We start from the raw sequence: 23,436 nt of genomic DNA, 5'->3' as shown, positions 1-23,436 counted from the left end.
ACTGCATGCTAGTAGAGGTATGTGAATGTGTCTGATGGCAAATCTTTGAGATTTCAGCTGAAGGCACTGAATAAAATGGAAATGTTGACCAAGGCTCTAAATGCAGACACTATTGTATTACCATTCACAATGTTGTATTACAACAGCGTTGCATACCTAAACACTGAGCAGACACACAGAGAAATACATACACACAGTCCTCCTCCTGACCCCCCCAGGACACTGAGCGGTGAGAGTGTGGGAAAGTTATTTTTAGGACCCACGCAGAGAGCCTTCCTGAGTTTGATGCTCCTGCTCCGGATCAACATTCCACCTTTGAACCACTCCGACCATGGAGCTGTTTGTGCTCATGACGGCAAATTTAACTTTCTCTGTGGACCAAAAGCAGTGGGGACACACTTTCATTTAAAATGAGACGGTCACTGCCTTTTGACACTATTTTGTCGAGTCTCAATAATAGTCGCGATAATGTTTTTGTGCAACTTTAGAATGGACAATGTTTTCAGTGGAGAACATATGGATTATTGAGTACTTAGGGTTTGAACTTTCAATTAACAAATTGTACCTTTTTTCAAATATACTGTATGCATGATTAGAATTTCTAAGACGTCCTATCTTGTGCGCTCTAATTGACACAGTGGCAGATTATTCATATGTCTCTAAAGTGAAACACTAATATATTTACTGCCGCATGTATGTTTATTAGTTTCCGTGAGCGTCCGTGAGTCTATTGATTACGTTTACACAATTGAACTTAAAAGAACACGAAGTATGAACTGAGCCTGACTAGGGGGGAAAAGCAACAGAGGTTTGACACAGGATTTGCAGTGAACTTATTTGCTACTCTTGCAAACAGTTTTTAAGACTTTCACAAAAAGTGCATCAACCTAAGGCAAAATTAGACAGTATTTTCTCAAACCTAACACTACAATGAGAAAGCCAAAGATACAGTGGAGACCCAGTTTTTAAGCACCAGGGGGGCTATTGGTTCCTCAGTCACTACCATTATGCTAATAGGAGCCCTTTCTGAACATACTTATACATACCCTATAGTGCCACAAGACCCCATGGATGTAGGGTGGCATGCAAGTTATAGCCTCTTTCCTCTCTCTAATGGGAGCTGAAGACAACTAGGGCTACTTTAATCAGATCTGAGTCCAATGTGGCCGGTCTAGTCTGATGGGGGCTGAGTGGTGCATGGACCATGTTAAGGGTTCACTGCTCACTGATGAAACAGCTTCACTTCCATGGCGAATTCAGGCAGACCACACTCTTACTCAGTCTGGCAGGAGGAGCACATATGCCCTGTTTTGTTTTGCTTTAATACTGTCCGTTTGAAAGAAACGTTTCGGCGTTTTGTTGATATGGTATGGAGGGCAGCACATTTGGCTGTCCCAAATATTCTCTTACCGAGCTTTGACTTGGCTTCCGCAAACACAACTGCTATTGCTTTTTATCCCAAGGCGCTTGACAAAAAAAAAAAAAAAACAATAAATTGAAGTTTTAGCCAGTGTCCTCAGTGATTTCTGAACCTTGACCTTATTAGTACAAGCACATCTTCTACACCCAGGCTACTATGACTTCACTTGCACTTCCACTCATAAAAGTCAGTTGATTCATCACATTAGTGGAGTGGACTTGGTTTCAGGTTTGGTTCTCTCAATGAATAGAATTAACAAAGATCAGCATTAAAAACGTCCATAGATTTAATGCAGAAAACCTGAATCACACGGCGCAGATACCACAACAAACAACCCCCTCCCCCCAAAAAAAACACACGTTTGCAGCTCCCCACCCACCAAAGACTCGGCGCAGAGAATTTACAAGCTGGGTCTTTTCAAACACATGCACATTTGCCGAATAGATAAAATCCCTGTTAAATAATAGATGCAAATCTGATGTATGTTGTGAATATTGTTCAGCTGAGGGGTACAATCGCGTGCCACTGACTGGCCTGCACTGAGTTCTCTCTCTCTTTTTCATACACGCACAAACCATAAGCACACCTCATTCCCAAATGTGACTGAGGCTGGTGTGCGCAGAGGGAGGAAGTATAAATTATTCAATTGGAATATTATTCCAAAGGTCCATTCCCATCTGATCGTGATTCTCTAGGCAGATTTCGGAATCACAGGCTCACAGTTTGGAGGATCAAAAGGATTTTTTTGCAAGCTACCAATAGGTTCGGGACATCCAGCAAGCCCATTGCATTTAGTTTTCTCTGAAATAGTCATTGGGATCTGCTATTGAATCACTGAACTCACTTCTCTCTACATACGAGTTTGTTCAGCACTGGCTTTTCTCTGACATTTAGTGCCAAGTATTATTTGAGGCATGGGGAAGCTGATATATGACCAGGCATGGAATACAAACAAACATATAAACAAATACAAAAACAAGCCCTTAGGACTCAGTCTCTGTCTAAATCATTCTGCATTCTGCAAGTCTTTCTTTCCCTCCCTTTTTATTTCTCTCTCAATAAGACGGTTTGTTGCCTCTGAGGAAAAGCCCTCATTTTAATTAGACCTGACCTGAGAATCACTTAACTGCTCCTCTCCGCTTATGCCTTCCCCCCTCCTCTCCAAGCCTTCGCCCTGTTCCTCACATAGGTCCATTAACACCCTTCCCTCGGCACCCACGGGCTTCAACAGGGGGCAGACACAGGCGTTGTCTTAAAGACGTTTTGAGGACATGCCAAAAAACATTAACCTACTCTATACACCTCCCTCGGACTCTTTCAGTTTGGCTTCCTCTTCCCCTTAAGTCTTCTTCTATTCAGTAACACCATAATCTTCTTTTCTGCTCCATCTTTGCTTCCCTCGCACTCCCCTAAAAAGTGAATCAGCTGGCTGATGCCCAGTTCATGTGGAGGGGTACTGGACAACTCAAAACGTTTGCAGGATTAAGGAGTTGATTGTGTGAGGGTTAAAATGCAGTGCTGAATCACGTTAACACAACAATTTCTATGTCATTTTTGGTTAATTATCTTTAACACCACACTGTGGCTGTTACGAGACATCTGTGTTTGTATTGTTGGAGCATTTATATGTCAGCATTAAGATCAAAAGTCCTGAGTTAAAACACCCCAGAGCCTGCGCTCGTGGGGGTGTGCTCTATCAGGTGCCGGAAAGATGATAAAATACAACCCAGAAAGTCCAGTTTAAGTAACTGATCCATACATTTCAAGGCCTATCAGATGCTCAGACTGCACAGCAATTTATAATATTCAGGCAAAAGTTTAATGCAACTTCAGGAGGAATTATTTCATCTTAACAGTGTGAACAGCGGAAATATGGCATTAGCATTAAGGTAAGCTACCGGGATCAGCGACAGCAGCAGCGTGACAGATGATGTTTGGGCAGCATTTCAGCTAAATTTGAGCCCCGTTTCTTTGCCCGTGCACTCTGGATTAACAAACTACATCTACCAAGTGGCCCCATTCAGATGAACAAGGATGTGAAATGTACCCACAAGTCATAAACTTTGATGGCGCTCTGACATTTTCAGTCTGGATCTGGCTTGAACCTTCATCACATCTCATCCTCCACTCTCACGTCTTTCTTTTACAGACTTTCTCTATAGAATTTATAATGCTACAAAATACTTTAAAAAAGTAAATTAAAAAAAAAAACATTAAATCAAAACTAAAAGTTCCCAATACAACAATGTTTTTCTATGGATAGACTACATAACCATTGTGACATGATTTGCAGCAGACACCTCCAAATAGGCTCTCTAATAGAAGACTAATTTGACACAAATCCTCATATTATACTGTATTTGACCCTGTGACCTGCCTCTGGCACCCCACAACCCCACAGGCACATTGCCTGTCAGTTTAAAGGGTCAAGCAAAGGTAAAGAGAATGTAATTGCGTGCCATCTGCATTCTTCAGTGCTTCATCCTCAAAGCATCTTGCATTGTGAAACTAGTGACAGAAGCCTCTGTCAGTTTAATATGAGTGACTGGGAAACTTCTCACGCATTGCGTGTTTGGGAATGTTTCTATCACATATGGCGTGCCTGCCTTTCTCAATACGTATGTGCTTGTGCTGTTGCATGAATGTCAATATCTCTATGTGTGGGAGAAAGTAATGTTTGTATGTGTCTATGAGTATGTGTTAATCTTGTCTAAACACCTAACACTCCCCTACCTGCTCAGACAGGGCCATGGGTTAATTCTGGCTTCAGGCATCATGGCTAATAACTGCTCATCAACCGCAGCTTGAACTCTCGGAAACGTCAAATGTTACCGTGGTAATCTTAACACAAAACTAGCAGAATATTGATGATGCTGAGAGAAGGGAGAGAAATGAATGTACTAAAACCTATCAAATTAAGGAAAAAAACGACTTGCTTAATAAAACTGCTAAATACAAACACATATTTTCCGCATTCCTGAAGTGCTCAGTGATAAAAGCATGAGTCAAACAGAAGTTTAGAAATTAGTTACCAGAACAACTCCATGTGTAGCTGGCGTGACATGCACCTGCCTGACCCAGCTGGTGAGGAGATAGTGCTGTCCATCACCTGTCATTCACCACTAAATCACAAATTAATCCAGATAAATGATATAGAGCGAGCTGCCGGATTCACAGCTTTTCAAATGTGGAAAAAGAGTCAAAAGTTGAAAGAAAGGCATAGCAGCAGGATGTGTGGCAGCAGACTGAGCGGCTGGAGAGAATGTTGTATTCGGTGGCCCCAGGGAGAGGAGTCTTATAGCTTGAGTAAATGAGGTGATTAGCAGGGATGGTGTGGGCTGTCACATGCCAGACACTGGGTTTAGAATCCAATCGCCATCTCATGTGTCAATCAGCGGCCCACCGAGGCAGCTGGCCAACAGGTCAAACACAGTATAGAATGGGCCACGTAGCCGGATCACAACAGTGGTCCTGCATGGGCTCCTATAGACAATGCTTTCTGCAACGAGGGATGGAGGGCTGACATCGTCATGACATTTTCATCTCAGGTGATGTACAAATTAATGACAGCCGATCACAGCGCCAGAGTGCACAACACAAGAACATAATAGGGTATTACAGTGACTAATCTGTGTTTTGGCTGATCTGATGCATGACTGGTGATATGATAAAATGTTCTCTTGGAAATTCCCTGACTAATAACGATGTGTCATCGCCAAGGACTCTGATTGACATTTCATATTATGTACTGTCTTGTATTAACAATCGCAGCCAATTTAGTATCTCAAAAACAACATAGGCGAATAGCACTCATTTTCTTCCAAGCTTATGCTCTAAGGACAGTGCAAAACTAGGACTCCCTTTCCACAAAAACTCTAATAAAGTTCCTTAAACAAGGAAGGCAGACAAAGCTTAGTCTTAACAATGTGCTGCTGGGATATATGACACGGTATCCAGGCCCCACAGAGCTACCGGGATGCTCTACGCTTCGGCCCCCTGGCCTGACCAATAAAGAGGCCTAATTAAAAGACCATTGAGGATAACCACCTTGACTTTTACAGACCTTATAAATCTATACTGGAGTGGCCTATTTGGGGGGTCAGAGAAAGGAGAGGGAGTGGGCCAGTAGAAAGGGTTAGAAGGATGATGATGCCTGGCGAAAAAAGAGAAGGGGTTGACTGTGGGATGTGGAGAAGTTTGGGGGTTGGGTGGGCATTCCTCTCCTCCCCTTCAAATTCTGCCTGAGACAATAGGACTCACTAAGAGCCAAGGACCAGAGGGTGTGATAAGGTAATGATAATGCAATGAGGACCAATCATGAGAGTGAGCTAAGAGGAGGGCCCCTTAATTTGTCTCCAGAGTGGTAGCTCAGTGACAGATTGATTGCTCTGAGAAAGAGTGATGAAATGACAAATGCAAAATGGATGCACCTCTGACAAGGAAAGAAAGAGGATGAGAAATTATGAATGAAAATCAACGAAGAAAGAGAAAGACCATTCAACGTACTGTATATACCGTATATTCATCTTCTTAAATTGACAAACAGACGGATGGACGGACATCCGCAGGAGAGGATTCAGCAAAGGATCTTTGGATATTACGCTGACATTCAAATGAACTTGCAGTACAATATAAAGTACAACTCCTTTCCATCAGCATGTCATTACTGTTGCCAGTTGGTGAATGAGTGAACAGTGACCTGTCAAATAAAGTAAGCAGGACCTACCTTAGATAGCTCATTCTCTCAAGAGCTATTGTGGTATAAAATGTTTCCGTTAATGCAACCCTGTTTGTTGCGGTTGCCTCATTTTTGTCAGTCAAAACAAAAGAGTTGTTAGAGTGCAAAATTCATGCAGGACATATTCATGCATCAGTGTCATGACTAGTTATGTCCTGAATATAACAAAAATGTGAACCATACATTTAACTTAAAATGACATCAGTACTTCTTCATTGTATATTTATGGCTATCGATAGATTTTTCTCACTCTGTTGCTTCTTGATGTTACACCGTAGTAAGTGTGGCAGCAACAGTTTATAATCAATAGCTTCACCTTTGAATTTTCTACCCAATAGCAGAAAAAATAAAACAGAGGTTGGCAGAGCTTCACTTTTGTAAGAGACTTGTCATTATCATCTGCACTGAATTTCAGTAACATTAGGAAGAGGATGAACGCTGTGAAACCTAATGTAAACTTTCTTAATAAATAATTACTTTGCATCTAAATCAGCCCCTGTTTTTGGTTAATGGTTGGATGGCGATGGAGCTGGAAATGGGGCCACAAACCAAAACAAAAGAAAAATGACTGAGAGACTACATTAAAAATACAAGGGTCGGGGTACAACCACTGAACACTGCTTCGTTTATGAAGAACCACTTAGTGACCTCGACAACATACCTCAATAGTGAACTGTTTTCTCTTGAGCTTGAAGGCCAGGTCCTTGTGGTCAGGGAGTTGGCTTGCCAGACAATTCAGGTGAGGTACCTGGTGTACATGTAGCAGGCCTATATAGGACGGAGGGAGGAGATTAAACCTGAAAGCGCTTAACAGTGCATAAAAAAATACAGCAAAGCTACAAGGAAGATCTTCCTGTCCTATCCACAGTGTGCATGTATTATGTGACACTATGCCAATAATAACTTCCTTGGTGCTGGACAGAAGAAGGCTTTCTTATTTCAGTGTAAAATAAGTATTTTATATTTCTACATCAAAATGACACATTACAGATTCATTATGAATTATGACCAACTACCATAATACATTAACCCACATTATTAAAATCAAAAATCTTATGGTGAAAGAATGTCGCTCTGCTCTAGGATTGCAAGATAAAGTTTGAGTATCAAGCAATAATTATTAAATATATGATCTGTATTAGAACAACTATCAAATAATGCTTTATATCTCAAACTGAATTTAGTGCATGTTTACAGATGTTTTGTTAGTTTAAAATATTTTCAAATTTAAGTCTTCATCTGTTTTACAGATGACAAACTACTTCTTTTCATTTGAAAATGCCAAGACAAATTCTAATAGTATACATTTTTTTTTAAAATACATTTTAGACTTTAGACGTTTTTCTCATTTTGATATGACCAATTTCAAGGATCCACTTGCTGATTGCAAAATACAGTTTTTTGAAAATGTTTTATGCGGATGTAGTAGATTACGCATTAAAAGTATTTTTCAGACAACTACATCATAACAAAGCATATAGTTACAGTAAGTAACGGTTACAGTACTACAATGAAATGAAAAGCATTACTGTGGAAACTACTTGTTATCAGATATCTGCAAACCTTTCTATATCAGCTACTCTCTTCTTTTATTTTCCTGTGGGCTGGAGCACGGGTAAAGGAAACTTGCCAACTATTACTGGGACACATTAGAGCATTGAACGACAGGGAACAAAACATTCAAACCAAGAATCCTACAAAAGCTAAGAAAAAGGTCTGGGGGATGTTTTCACTCATTGTTCCTTATTTCATTTCACCACCGTTGCATTGTCATAAAACAGGGTACACACTGTAGAAGTGGGGTGTTATGAATAAGCATGAGAGAGGAAAAGAGAGATCGAGGGAGTAATGGAGAAAGGAAGACAGACAGAGAAAGTGGGGGATGGTGGGTTCTCTACTCTGTGCACTTGGGTGATTTCCCCTTGCCTGATTTGCAGTGACAGGCTTCCCAGCATGCTTTGAGCAGCCCTGAACTGCTGCCGCAAACACGCACGCACGCGCAGCCACATGCACTCTCACACTTGTACCAGATGCGTTTGCACTCATGAGCACACATCAAAACAATAGTACGCATAAATGTATTTCATAATCCAACCAAAGTTTCGCTGGTTGGTTAAAAGAGACCGTTATATTTTTGAATAAGACATTAAAACAATATTCACTGCAAATTTCAAAGAACATTGTATGACATTCATATGTTGAATGAGTTTAAAAGCCACCTGCCTTTACAATGCAGAGGAATGTGATCACTACGGGATGTGCTATCTAAATAAAACATGCTGGTGGATGAGACCAAAATCTGCCATTGAATGTTTTCAATCTCGTCCCTTCATCTGTCACAACCAGGGCTGTCTAACCCGAGGAGGGAGGGGGGGAGGGGGGAATGGAGGGAGAGAGAGAGAGGGGGGGGTGGGGATGAGAGGAAAAGCGCAAGAGTGAGTGGGAGAGTTCGAGAGGCATTGCTAAAAATACCCCACTCGCTTAAACTGACCTTTATGCGTGGAGAGTGTGATAGAGTGATAGAAAAGAGGGAAGCAAGCGGGAGAAAGAGGGAATGATAAAACTGTGCCGAAAAAGTGATGGTGAGGACCGGCAGAGCAAAGACAAACTACGCTTCCCTCCCCTCCTCTTTCTTCGTTTCTTTCCCTCTAACCGTCCCTTACCGGTGTCCTCTCCCCCTACTGAAAGCCTTGCCCTCCATTTATTAGCAGAGCATGCTGGCCATGGAGACATTGAGCGAGGGATAGAGAGATAGAGGCAGAGAGGAAGAGAGAATGATGGTGAGAATATCGATTCCCCAGTGTTGGTCTGCTCTGCTCCAGAGCCTCAGGGGTATGGGACCGGGGATGGAGAGTGGGCGAGGCGAGAGGGAGAGAGGCTCTGCTGGAGGGGGGAGGCAGGGATGGAGGGGGTGAGGGTGCGAGGGAGAGGGGGTACAGCGTGGCAGCTGAATCCCCCCCGGCCTGTCTACTGAGGAGCACGTCTGATTGAGCAGCAGCACACTAACGCGCACTGACAGCCTGGCCTGCAAGGGGGCTGCCCTGCCTCCATCCACAGCCCAGCCCCAGCCTTAATGCATTGCCTGTCTGTATGTGTGTGTATTTGATGGAAAAGAGACAGAAAGATAAGCAAGTGTGTGTGTGTGTGTGTGTGTGTGTGTGTGTGTGTGTGTGTGTGTGTGTGTGTGTGTGTGTGTGTGTGTGTGTGTGTGTGTGTGTGTCTGTGTATGTGTGTGTATGCGTGTGTTCTTACCATGGTAGTCTTTGTAGAGCAGGTTGGTCTCTCTCTCAGAGCCTTTGAATGATTCCAAAGCTATGGCATTGTCACATAGCCTGGTTATGCTGCCCATTAGAGCTCTGTCCTGTAGGATCGAGTGGGATCAAGATTGAGGGAGGGAGAGAGGGAGAGAGAGAGAGAACATGAGCAGGTAATTAAAAGCCTCCTGACGGGCCATCAGTGTTGCAATTAAATTAGGTCATCATTTCCTGTGGCCAGGTCACTCCTGCCCATGGCTTATGCAAGTGTGATGAGGTATAAAGGGGAAAGCACAGAGGGGGGTGACACAGGTGATGTTGGGGCAAACAAATGGACATACACCTCACATCAGTCATACAGCTACAAGAATTCCATGAGAAAATTCAGTGAAATTATTTTACTTCATCAAACAGCATCTTTTACAAAAGGTCTCACAGTTACTGCACAATCTGAAACCCTCACCCAGCAGGGGAGCACAGGAGAAGTGGGAGAAGAACATAGGCTTGATGAGGATAGCTCCCCCTACTGGTTAGGTCGGTGACTTGTCAACAAATAGGACAAATATGGGGTGAATACAGTAGATAGCAAGAATGAGGGAGAGGTATGCAAAAGGGAAGGTAGAGGGTAAAGGGAGTGGAAGGGGGGAGGAGAGAGGGACATTGGGACAGAGGGAGAGAGGGAGTCCTGCATTATTAATCCCTTTGCCTCCTGAATCATTCACATCCTTCTCTCTGTGTTGGCTGCCACTGCCTAATGCAGTTTTCATGCCTTCATGTCTTTTCCCCACTCTTTCTTCTTCCTTTTCATTTTTGTCCTACTTTTAAAGTATGCAAATCCTACCAGTACCACCAGCACTTACAGGGTATCTGAGGTCACTCATGTGCAGCAATTAAAGCCAGTGTAAGAGTTTGGGGTACAACAAATTATTCAAAACATTAATGGCACAGTATGACCAATACTGTCTGTGTGTAAGATACGACCAGCTAAAACTTTATCTGCGTTAGCCATCAAGGCCATAATGACTGCTCTATGCATATTTAAGGTCAAGCCTGATGCTCCTTGACAAAGAATCAAAAGTGCCAAAGTCACAGGAACCCAAAGTGTCCACACCGAGCAGCTCAGTCCAGTGGCAGCAGGGCACAACGAGGTCAGTAACACATGTACGTCCCCCACATCTCCTTGAATTTAAAGAGGTGATCGCGTGAATGGTCATCTCAACTGTTAATCTTTTTCAATTTCTAATTGATAAGGGGCTCTAATAAGTGTCATTTCAGTACTGCAACAATGAAGGGTTTAGCTCAGGTTCCATCAGTGTAAATCCCCTGAACACTCTGAGCTTCAGCTGACGACCACTGACTGGCAGGTCAGAGTGGGGTCCCAGCGGTCACCTCACCCTGTAATATTTTACCCACCGAATGGGCTTACCCAGTTATGGATGTTTGGCTCTATTCATTTTGTTTGGCCGTTTGTTATTAGAATGCATTAAAATATCAAATAAACAGTCTACTTAATATGACCAATGGGTCTGGCGGAGGCAGGAATTACTTGGTCAAAAACCCAAACACATATTCTCCACTAAAAATTGACAAGGATATGATGCTTATAGCTTCAATAATGTGACATAGTTTAAAAAATTTTACCAAATGAAAATATTGAATACAGTAAAAATGTGAAAACAAAAAGTTGCAAAGAACAACGGTATTATTTCACACAAGACAAAAACTATAAACTAAAACAATTGGCCAGTATAATCTTTACAGGTAAGTTTACATATCTAAGTGTATGCTGTCGATGTTATAGACTATACGGATTGTATGCTAATGTATATAGACATCTTTCTGTATCACTTTGTGATACTTTAAGTCTGATTTATGAAAAATGTAAGATTTTCATTAAAATTTTATAATCAGCAATGCTGTAGGGTTCAAAAGTAAAATATATATATTGATGGTTGTGAAGAAAACATCTCTTGTAGCTTCACCACAGAAGGCTGTGACACCAAACAACTGTGTATGACGAATTTGACCCAAGTCAAAATGAATGTATAGATCAGAACACCTTGTAGTCAGAGCAGCAAGTGAGGTGTATATGGATTCACTATAGGGAAGACTGTGTTTTGTGTTACTGTGTGGAATGGGTGTGGTAGCAGGAAGTAGTATGATGGAGAAGAACCTGGGATAGGACAAGGCTAATTAATGTTTCAGATGGACTGTGGCACTGGGCTGCTTTGAGGAGGCTTTCAGTGAGTCGCTCTGCTTCCCAAGCTGCTCAATAATAGATTGAGTATTGTAGACTGGTAGCAGTGGGCTAGCTGGCCGAGACAGTGCGGTCTTGGCCAGGTAGCCCACTGGTGTTAGTCTAGACAGTCTTCCAGCGGCCCAACTCCTTTAACAAAGCTAATCATCTTAGCTAAGTAATGCACTGGCAGAAAGAAGCTCTACTAACATGTCAGTTTCTAAAATACCAAACACACTCTAGTCATCAGCTTGAAGTGTGCAAGTTTCACATGTTGGTGACATCATCTGATTAATTAGACAACTTTCTTTAAACAGCAACATTGAGTGAGATTCACGATGCTATACTCATCATAAGGTCAGAGCATAACAGCCTCTAATTACCTCCATGTTGGCTTTGTCGACCAACACCTGATTCAGTCCAAAATTTCCCCCTCGCCTCGTCTTCCCCAGCTCATTCACTTTTCTCCCCAGGGTGGAAAAAGGGGGAGGTGACAGATTAAGGGTTTGGATGCCTGGCCAGAGTGAGACAGGGGGACCGCTCCCACCACAGCTGACATCTGCTAGTTAGCCACTCTACCTTTTTTGACTAGGCCAAGGCCGCTGTGCACTGAGCATACAGGCCTGGAGCCAGAGCATGTTGTGACAACACAGCTGTTCTATAAGTTAAGCACTGACCTACATTTTGTTAAAAGGGATCACAAATAACAGTGTCCATGCTCTTATGAATGAGCACTATGACGAAGTAGGATATTTAAAGTGTGGGCAGGTTAAAACATTTTGGTAGAAAGTCTCAGATGGCTTTTCTGATGAGTGTGCTTCTGTGGTCGACTGTCTGGGGGAGGGCTGTGGTTTGCCATATGCCTCAGCAGATGACTCCACCTTCACACTGAGAGGCCAGACTGGACACAGACGCATGCACGCGGACTCGTACCCCCCCTCTCTTCCCTCCCCAAGACACACACCCACAAACACAGCTAGAGACACACACAACTGCAAGGAGTGATATTGGTAAGACAATAAATCTGTGCACATGCAGACAATCTCTGTACAGCTTCAAGTAATTAAAGCAGAAACAAACAAACAAACATAGATTTAGGGGGCTTTGAATGAATTGTGCACTTGACTGGGTCTGCTGAGGGAGTGATGCCTGGAGCAAGAGGCCCCTCGCAGGCCTGAGTCATCTCAGGGTGACAACGAACCATAGGGTCAAGAGCAGGCCCCACTACAAAACACTTCATACTTTGCAAAGCAAGAATAAATGGGCCAAACAAAAACGGTGCACAAACATTTAGCATGTTATCTTTACGTCAAATCAAGGTTTGAACAACACACTCTTGGAAATTGGAAGTAAATGTTTTAAGTCACAAAAGAGGACTAATTGTTGTGTTCTTGCAGTACCACACATCTCAGAAACTAGTGACAAACTGTTCACAACTGTTAAACACGAGCAAAACAGTGTGTGTGGGTGAACTGTGTTCAGCTGTTGCCATGTGTCAGACCTCTTACCTGGATAAGATGAGAAGGTACAGTAACGACTGCAACTGACAGCGATGACCTCAGCAAGGCACGGAGTCCATAGAGAAAGGTAGTCAGGGCGTGGCTGTGTCTGGGGTTGTCATGGCAACTCAGGTCATCACCCCACAGAGCCGAGCCAAGAGAGTGAAGCCCAACTCGCAGGATGTTACGTGACTTTGACTACAAGAGCAAGCAAGAAGAAGGGTCAGAAACACAGCAGATGTGCAAAAAGTCATGCAAATGTGTAATAATTAACTGAAGCACAGACACAGTACATACTAATGCAATAATAAAGATCACAGAGTGCTTCTGAAAATTATCTGATGACTGCTTTTGAATCATTTAATAAAGCTGCTGCTGTCTTGGGTAGTATTCCCAAACTCTGGGAGAGAGCGAGTGTACAGTCTGCTCACCAGCACAGACGATCGGAACACAGTGCCCAAACGTGACTGGACACAACTGCCCAATCACAGAAGCCATCTGACACACGCACAATGGACCTGTCAGACAGGCTTCCAATATGGCCGCCACCCAGAAACCCCAGCACATTCTTGGCACCACAGCGATGCTCTGCAGCCAAGGGGGCCTGGGTAAGGGTGGAGTGCCTTCCCTTGAAGCCCCCCCCCCCATAAGAGATCAACGGTAACCCACTCTCACGAGGACAGAGAAAAAAGTGGCTAAAAAGTGGTGGGATATATATCACTGAAACTGAGAGAATGGAGGAGCCTGTCCAAACTGTGAGAGGTTTTTAGCCTTTAGTACAATTGCCTTTTATTTGGGGTTTCTTCGGGATGGCTCCTGATTACTGAGGTGAGAGCCAAGAGTGATTAACAAAGGCCTGGCCTAGAATCTGCTCACTTTTCGCTTTTTTCTAGCCTCCTCTCTCCTTTATCCTCCTCCCCCTCTATTATCTCAACCCTCCCGAAACCTCCTCCACCCCACTCCCCATTGCTTCCTCTCCCAACAGTATGACCTAAGCTTCGTTTGGATCTGGATCAGAATCACAGGGATCTAAGAAAAATAAACCCCATTGTTTCTGGGAGTTTTTCACAGTCGGCTCATAGCTTCCCAAAAGACTCTTGCACTGGACTTGACGTTCATCTTTCTTTACATTATTCAACATCAGTAGTCATCTCTATAACTTACTATGCTTAAATACTATGAGTGTGTGTGTGTGTGTGTGTGTGTGTGTGTGGCTTAGTCACTATCGGATATGCCCTTTCTTTGTTTAGCAGGCTTTTCCGACACAGGTTTTGGGGGCCACAGAATTAGAAATCTATTTCTATGTCTGCAGCTCAGCGGGAGGGAACTGTGGTAACACGACTGTTGCTGTGGCAACATCAGGATGAGAGGCCAAACTTAACTCCTATAGTTTAGCCTATAGAAAAATCAGGGAACAGTGCCAGTAGGGTCCAGCCAAGAACCAGGGGCCAGCCATATAGACTACAACTAGCCTGGGACCACAACCTAATCAGCCAGTGTCTGTGGAGACTCACAGTCCTGCTGCTACTCCGGTCCCACCCACTCGTCTCAAAAGACTCCAAAAAAAAAATATGCTCAGGGAGATTAATCCTTGTTCTAATCTGTTATTTACATAACACAGTTTATATTAAATCTGCCTGTTATGAACAGTGCACAATTGGGGACTTAAGATGAACAAATCAACAAACAGATGCACACACACTATCGGCAATACGGAGCATTTTTGTGCCAATGCCCATGTCGCTCTGTGCTGGTCTGCATTCCTGGACTGTGCCAACAGCATGTCAGGCGGCCACACTGCTTTAATGATGTCAGCAGTTAATCTGGTGTGTGAGTGACAGCGCTTGGGGAGGGAAGGTGGGGGGTAGGGGAGGTAAATCCTGTGTGTGAGTGACAGGGGGGAGAGGTGGCTCCAGGTGACGAGCAGAGGGGTCACAGAATGTAGGTGAACGAGGCGCACACACATGCGTGAGTGCGTGCATACACACACACATGCCTTGTTGTGAAGGCGCACTTAAATGATGTAGAGTGTTTAAAGTGTGGGCATATATATATAATATATAATAACATAATAAATACATATTGTATTTACTGTGTTAAGAGAAGAACACTTGGCCATGTGGAAAACATAAATAGGCACGCCAAAGCGAGATAGACGGGGCCATGGATGTTTCTGGCATTTTGAAGAGGATTGGTGATTATTAAAAAGATGCATGTCAAAGGTAAGACACACACAGCTGAGACAATCAGGTGAGGCCAACCAAAGCAGGTGAGAGAGGTAAACAGACTCAAGTGGTGGTTGGAATGTGACAGAAATGCTTGGGGTCACAGATGCAGATCCAGTATTTTTTTGTTTTTGTTTTTAAATGCTACTGTTATGCATATCACACATTAATTTAAATTCATAATAATTTGACTGGAAACATGGTAAAAAATGACATTACAACCAGACATTTGCAACCTGATACCTGCTGATCAAAGAATTCTCCTTTGATGACATTTGGTGAATAGAGACAAAAATGCACACCTGCCATTAGTGGTACCATATACCTACTGCATTTCGGTGATGTTTTTTTGTCAAAAGCACAAACACCGAGAGGAACACTGATTGACAGATTGTAGATTTGACTATGTGGATTGTCATGTTCTATCTACTTGGACTGATGGGTAATTTTTGTTACACTAATATGGGTAAGGTGAAATAAAAAAAACAAAAGGTATGCCACCTTTGAACATTTTAAACCCACCAGTTGAACTGGTTGAATAGATTGAGAGGTGATTTGGGCTGCTGTTTCAGCCACCAATCTAGACACAGAGTCATGTATTGCTGGACAATATATATTTTTTGATATGATTGATTTTTGTTGAAATGATGTGCTGCTTTGCTTGAAAGGCCTGACAATAACTACCATACTATAGATACTATACATTTCATAAAGGTTGTAGTTGCAGAATATATGTTGTAAAAACACTCTGAATTCAGACTGAAAGTAACAAACACAAAACAGTAATTCAGCTGTGGTCCTTACCATCGGGGCAGCTACATCAAAGCCCTCCCTGTGTATGAGCTCTTGAAGTGACTTCAGCAATGCAGAGTAGGACTCAAGCATGGGACTGGAGAGACCACAGGACGGAGGAAAGGACAGACATAGCGAAGAGAGAGAGAACAAAAAAGGGTTACTTTAGATGTGTAAACTGTCATTGGGACCATTTTGATAAAACTGGGACAAGCCTATCACCACAGTGGCTTAATCCTCTATGACTGCAGCATGTTCTTCCTGACTGTGCTTTTCTGGAGCCACTGAAGCAGACAGATGATCCATATCAAGAGATCCAATTAATTTATTTGGTTGATTAAATTACAACATGACTGGTTCTCTGTCAGCTCCCCGAGGATTTGATTGTGCCGAGACAGACAGACAGATGAGATGCACATATGCACAAACATACACACAACAAAGATGATAAGTGAGAGGGGGAGGGGGGATTAATGGGCTGATATCTAAAATTAACAAGGAACAGCATTTTGTTGTTTAATCAGGGGTAAGATGTGCACCACTGACAAAGGGCATACAGTACCATCACAACAGCATTTAGCACCAGTCAGGGGACGGACGACTGCTGAGCCCTCCATGTGCCTATATGATGGCCAACAGGAATGTTAACCCCATCTTTTTACACAGGACCCTCCACTTAAGAACACCCCACCATTGTAATGACCACTCTGTAGTGACTCACAGTGGGCTGCTATGTCAGTTGTCAATTCGACCTGCAGGCTACAAAAGCTGATACGCATAGATTGGTCACACGCCAATAGCCCTGCATAAAGAACAGTAATACACACTTGTGTTGATTACACTTGGCCAAGTATATCCATGTACTCTATTTCAGTTATTCAGCACGACAATGGTGCCTCCTGACCCCGCTGTGGCTAATGATAGAGCTGGTTTGGTGAAAGAGGAACACCTACCCTCCATGGCCTCTCTGCCCATGCCCCAGCTCTGAGGTAGGGGGCTGGGATGGTGTGACATGCAGTCGAGCAGGAGGTTGGCAGCCATTGTGCGAGACGGCATTGTGTTTTAGCTACCCCTACTGAGCACCCCTCATTCAGGTACCAAAAAGGTCTAGGTGCTTAGCTACAGGGGCTAGTGCGTCAGCTAATTAGGATCATGCACAGGGAAGCTTCTTTATCTCAGTGTTCCTCATTCAGCGAGGGAAGAAAGGAGGAGAGAAGGGGGATGCTTGGTCTTAAACAACAGGATCTGTATCACCTAGAGAGCAATTTGCGCCAATTATGCCTTCAAGTGAAACGGAGCAATTTAACAGCTAGGGTATCAACATGGGGCTGTGGACACGTGCAAGGGGGAGTCTCCTGCTTAGGAGTTTGTGTGGTACAAATGCGTACGTAATGTACTGAGTGTGTATGTGCACGTATTTGCGTCAGTCCTGGGGCGGGCCTTGGGACACAATGGTGCAGTGCAGGTGTAGTGTCCCGCTGTCAAAATGTCTGTAAGATCTATAACCCATTCAGACACTGCAACAGTACCACTATGTCACTCTTACTCAGGGCAGCACGATGCTACGAGTTGTGCTGGAGGAGATGGTTTTTTTTTTTGTTTTTTTTATCTAATATTTTCTCCATCGGGCACCGATACGTTCCGAACTGTCATTTGACACAACAGTTAACGCTGCCTACTTCATAGCCCACACTTGTGAAAATGTGAACTTTAAAGTGAATATCAACAACATTTAATGTGTTTGTCTGGTGTGCTCTGTTAAACAGGGTCTGTTTGCGGATATAAAAGAGGAGGGACTTTATAAAGCCTCTTCTACATCCCCTGTGCTCCAGATTGCTGTATTTACCCAGTGTGTGTGAGTGTGCCTTCGTGTGCCCGTGTGTGTTCAGCAGCACTCTTTGAGTAAAGAGCCTGCATGACCTCTGAACCCTAAGTACACTCAACGCAGGAGAAATCAAACAGACGCTGAGCAAACAAGACCCTTATTTGAATAGACATACACAACCTTTCCAAGAGGCTGAATGACTTGGGCTTGTGGCAAGCTACTCGGAGTAAAAGATGAACTGGGCAGATTTCTAACTGATTTGTATGAGCTGTTAAAGGATAATTATACTGACAGACTCAGTATTTAATCTTCCTTTTTTTTTATTTTTAAAAGGTGTATTTTGAAATCAAACATTTTTACTTTGGATGCTTTAAGCTTTCAATCAGGTATGTAAACAGCGAAATGAAGAAAGCAATAGAGGACAATTCAGCTGTAATGATAAATACTTTTTAATATGTTGAAGCAATTCAATGGATCTCATTAACTATTAATACAAAATCTATCAAATATAAATGATTTTTTTTCTGCAGCTGGAGGTAATAAAAACATTTTAATAGAGTTGAAACAATTCATTCATTCATCAACTGACTGACAGAAAATTAACTGGCAACTATTTTGACAACCATTTATGTGTTGAGTAATTTTCAAGCAAAATCGCATATAAACTGGTCAGAGCTTCTCAAACGCAAGTATTTTTTTCTGTTTTTTTATAATAGGAAATTGAATACTTTTGATTTTGGGCCATTTGTGACAAAATAAAAAGGCACATGAACATGTTAACTTGGGCTCTCCTGTGATGGTATTTTTTTTTTACAATTGTGTGACATTTTACAGACAAAACCATTAATAGAGACGAGATTAATGAATAATGAAACCTAAAGTTAATTGAATTCTTACAAGTGACTCTTAAGCAGAGGGGGAAGGATCAATCCTCTTGACTTTTCTTTGATGCACATGCAGGTTACAGGGCTTATACAGTATGTGCTCCTTAAATTATGGCATTGTGTTAGTGATGTTGGTTTACCTGTATCCTGTGAACAATGCCACGTTTACTTACCTGTGCTCTGTGGATGATGTCTTATTTGTATAACTGTGTTTTGTGGACGATGTCGTGCTTGTGTGTCTGTGTTCTGTGGATGGTGTCTCATTGGTTTCCATGCATTCTGTGGATGATGTCTTGTCGTTTTACCTGTGTGTGGTTGATGACTGGGTGGGATGTTCTGGGAGGTAGAAGCGGTGGCACTTGGCTGCCTGGCGAATTTCTGGCTCCATTGTCTTGGAGACGTCATAGTAGTGCCCGAACCGGGAGGAGGATGCCAGGGCACTCTGAAAAGGTCAACAAGTAAAATTCATGGTAAAGAATATGTAAAATAAAACCATTTTAATAAAGATCATATAAATTACACATCACACCATGGCCAGCTGTTTGTATGCATTTAAACAAATGGTGTGTATTTAACTTATTTCAAATAAGAATAAAGCAATTCATAAGAAAATAACCTTTTTTTTTGTCTTTCTAATATGTTAAATGAGTGTGCCTACTCACACTATGGTAATGCAATTGCGTTGTTTATGGGTCATTCCTCAACATTCCTTCAGCAGAGAAGTTAAATAACCACTACGACCACGCTCTTAATCATTTCTTCACATAAATGTCCACTTCTGGCTGTGAAAGCAAACGTGTCAGGGACGTAGGGGAAGGCGGATGTTTTCCTGCAGCTGAAAGAGAGAGTTTTAGCTCTTCTCTCTCAGTAAAACCACGGATTCCATTGTTAGAGGGGCCCTTAATCTACTCCTAATCTGGATTAGGGCCCCCGGTGTGTCCCTCTCCTGGCGGGACGAGGGGGTCAGCAGGGCAGGGGGGTCAGGGGCTCATCTTCTCTTTGTGAGCTGGGCAACCCGCTTAGCGTTCCATCCCCGCCCTGACGGCCTCACCTTTGATCTGATGTCTTCATCGGGAGAGCGACACAGTGGGCTATGCCAGGAGAGGTGTGTGTAAGGGGAAAGTAAGCGTTGACTCTGGGGGTGAATTTGGGATGCAAATCCTCTGGTGGGGCTTACTAGTGGTTTGTAAAGACGATTTTACAGGGGAAGGGGGAGAGGTGAGGAAAGGACACAGATATAAAGAAGTTTCCAGGGAGAGAGAAAAAGGGAGAGGATCCCCAGGGACACACTGTGTGCTGTTAATCCACATAGCGATATGGATTATAGACCGACGGGGGTAGGCTGCAGAGAAGTAGAAGGGGAGGGTCACCTCTCCTCAAAGCGGAAGAAAAAGTGTAGGGCTGCCGACCCTCGCAGGGGGAAAGGCAGGGATTTGGGGGAAGACAGAGGCGCAGGTCTGGGTCATAGGGTTGAGCGAGCAGACATGTCAATGCACAGGCTGCAAAGTACTCTTGTTTCCCAGGCTAAGCAGGGGTGCAGGCGTGTGTGTATGTGTGTATATGTGAGTTGGGGACCAGTGAAAAGCCTACCTATTGCCAGCTAAGTGTGAGTAATCTGGTCCAGCTCTGAAAGGAGAGGCTGAGGCCTCATTCACTCCACAAAGGAGTTTAGAAGCTGATGGATTTAGTGGTCGAGACAATTGCCAAACCACTAAGACCAGAGAGCCAGTGGTGTCCATTCTCATACCATCATTAACAGAGACACAAGTTGAGCTTTTAATAAGAGCAAACAATCAAAAGGTTACCTGTATTCCACTGTATGTTGTAAAAATAGGATGCCGTCATTACGATAACAGGCAATATGAACCATCATGTAAATCAATCTGATTACCTGGACTTTAGGAAGATTCTGATAGCGCCAGGCAATCTTCATGGCATCCAGAGTGTCCTGAGGTTCACCAGACAGTCTGGGCTGTTCCATCGGTTTGTGGACAGCAACATCATCCAAGATGGGAGCCGGGAGTTCCTGTACACAAAACTGCAATGAAATTCATGCATTTTTTTTTATATATTTGGTAAATGAGATATTGATTTTAATTGCTGAGAAATGTAAGAAGGGAATAAGGGCACGACAATGAGTGTTGCGAGTCAGTACAGCAGGGGGTCTCCAACCCGTTGCTCATGAACTGCCAGTAGCCTGCAAGGCTGCCCAGGTATATTGACGGCTGACCAAGTACATTCGGCCACCCATCCAGCATTATTCATTAATTTATTTTTTAACTTAGCGACGCTATCGACGCAATCAATTAACGAGTGGACAATCTCCCCCCGGTGTCCTGCATCTGTGTCTGCTCTGCACTGTGTCAGTGCAGCAGAGGTTGCAGTGCGCACATACTGCATTGAAAACATAAAGAAATGCATACAGACAAAAGCATGCACACGTAGTTGAATTTAAGCTGTTGTGATACAAAATGTGTGTGTTGAGTATCAATTTGTTATTTTTCACATAAGAGAAGCTTACTTTGGTTTGAGTAGAGCTCAGCTATGTCAATAAATGTTACTAATGGTTGGAGACCCCTGCAGTACAGACTTTTCCTTTATTTACAGTAGTTGCACATGCCATCAGTTTTCCAAAAGTCTAGTAAAATAACAAAAAACTGGGTTTTGTTCATTGTGGTGAAGCAATAAAGAAAAACCTGAAACCAAAGATTTGGGGAGAATCCTGATTACTTGGTCATCTATAAACTGAACTGTGTTTTTTTTTTACAAGAGTGCATGCGCATGACAAAGACTCCAGACAGGAGACTTATTGTTGTAGCAGCAGGGCAGAGGATGAAGGATCCTGGTAATGATGTGAATTGTATAAAAAAACAACATTTGATTCTAAGTCAGACTCAAACAGAAACTAAGATCTACGTATATCATTTCTACAGATGAACAATATACTATTTGTAAAATTCAGACTCGTGCATACATTAAGGAAAAAGCCTTTCACACTGTTTTTCCACTACCAAGAGTTTCCATAAATTTCTATCAAAAAACACAAGACAAAAATCTTGCTAGCCTTGGTTAAAAAAAAACATGGTAGAAATGGGTCGGAAATCTGCTCATTCAGCTGACACGAAAAAAAATATGGATTTTAAGTGAGCAAGATATTGCAGAGCATGTGACTACGTCCAATTTCCTCCTTTAACTGGAATTCTTTGTGCATGTTATTGTAATGCATTAAGTCCAACCTCTGCATCTGAAGATTAGCATACTGCAAATGTAGCTGTGAAAACACTAAATGATGTGATATATCCCCCTTGGGAGTCCCCCTCTCTTAATAAGTCTTTGATATGTAAAGAGAGGGTGAGGCTATGACCCCTCCCACTATCAATCAGTGGGAGAGAGGCCCTCCTCCTGTATGCTGGGTGGCAGTCAGCTTCTGGGGCTACGGTCCTCTTCACAAAGTGATACGTCGGGAAACGTTTCAACAATGCTACAACCATGCCACCCTCGACCTCTCAGATACCCCCGTTGACCCTGACACATGATAAGGAAAGCTGTGTGCCTGCACTGTACAGCGGCAGCTGTTTATATTGTGACAAAAGTAGTTTTCTACATCTTCTCATGACTAAATGATCAACAAAAGTTTTTCAAAGATGTTTTTATGACCGTGTAGCAGTTCTACAAGACGATGTTGAAGTTGATATATTGAGGCCATCTTAGATTCTTTGTGAAATGTATGTCAAGACTTGTGGCTTTGAAAAGGAAAATCTTTGCGGTAGCATGAATTTCTATCCTAAGATTTTACGGAAGATGTGGCATCTCCTCTCATACCTGTAAGATGTCATCAGGGTTATCTTGAGCTGCCGCCAGAAAAAGTTCATGTCGACACACCACTCCTTCTGCCAGGAAGTACTTTAAGATCATGCGTGAGTAGCTATCATATCGGTCCTCCTCTAGAGCAAACAAAGACAACAACAATCAGAATTTCAGTGTTTTATGCCACACACTGGCTGCAAAATCGAAGAAAAGGGTTTAGTGATAAAACAGTTACTTTTTGATGGAAAAATGATCAACCTTAACTCTACCAATGGGTGTTGTTGCCCTTTTCACCATTCATTCAGACACCACAGATGCAGCAGTTCATGACCACATCACAGTTGCTGAATGTAATTGACGTAAGGACCACAATCCAGCTACCTTTTGTAGGGAACAGATAAAGTGGCAATCGACATGGCACAGAAACGTAGGTGTTACTGTGGGGTCTGACTTTTAAAGCGAAGATGACATATTCAGCTCTCTTGTTAGGGTCCTGACAGTATTCCTGTCCACTTTCACCTATCATATCCCCAACCAGCAGCCGAGGTGAGAGGGGGACACCTGCCTTAAGCATTCACCTGACCCCTCCCATTGAACAGAAAGGTACCTCAGCTGGCAGGTCAGCTGACAAGAGAAGGCAGGAGTAGGATAAGACAGTATCTGTTCTCAAAATGCTTTCTGACATCTGGTTCACTTGAATCTGTCTGTTTTTTTTGTGTGCATTATGATGGAAATGGCATCCTTTCACTCCTATGT

The 23,436-nt window shown here is 42.9% G+C and overlaps 1 protein-coding gene across 1 annotated transcript in view; it reads right to left on the bottom strand.

The window, feature by feature from the left end:
* elp4 (elongator acetyltransferase complex subunit 4) overlaps nt 1-23,436 on the bottom strand; it is a 55,557-nt gene that overhangs the window by 25,935 nt on the left and 6,186 nt on the right. Inside the window, exons 3-9 of the mRNA XM_069174639.1 lie at nt 22,696-22,817; nt 20,765-20,899; nt 19,179-19,315; nt 16,177-16,261; nt 13,157-13,345; nt 9,411-9,519; nt 6,820-6,926 (exon numbers count right to left, since the gene is read on the bottom strand). Coding sequence (XP_069030740.1) covers nt 6,820-6,926; nt 9,411-9,519; nt 13,157-13,345; nt 16,177-16,261; nt 19,179-19,315; nt 20,765-20,899; nt 22,696-22,817 — 884 coding nt within the window. The remainder of the gene's footprint in view (nt 1-6,819; nt 6,927-9,410; nt 9,520-13,156; nt 13,346-16,176; nt 16,262-19,178; nt 19,316-20,764; nt 20,900-22,695; nt 22,818-23,436) is intronic.

This window comes from Embiotoca jacksoni, unplaced genomic scaffold, assembly GCF_022577435.1.
Source record: "Embiotoca jacksoni isolate LCO1_2020_lvr unplaced genomic scaffold, fEmbJac1.0.p SCAF_6, whole genome shotgun sequence".
Classification (NCBI taxonomy): Eukaryota; Metazoa; Chordata; class Actinopteri; family Embiotocidae; genus Embiotoca; species Embiotoca jacksoni.
This window is presented reverse-complemented; position numbering and strand designations above follow the sequence as displayed.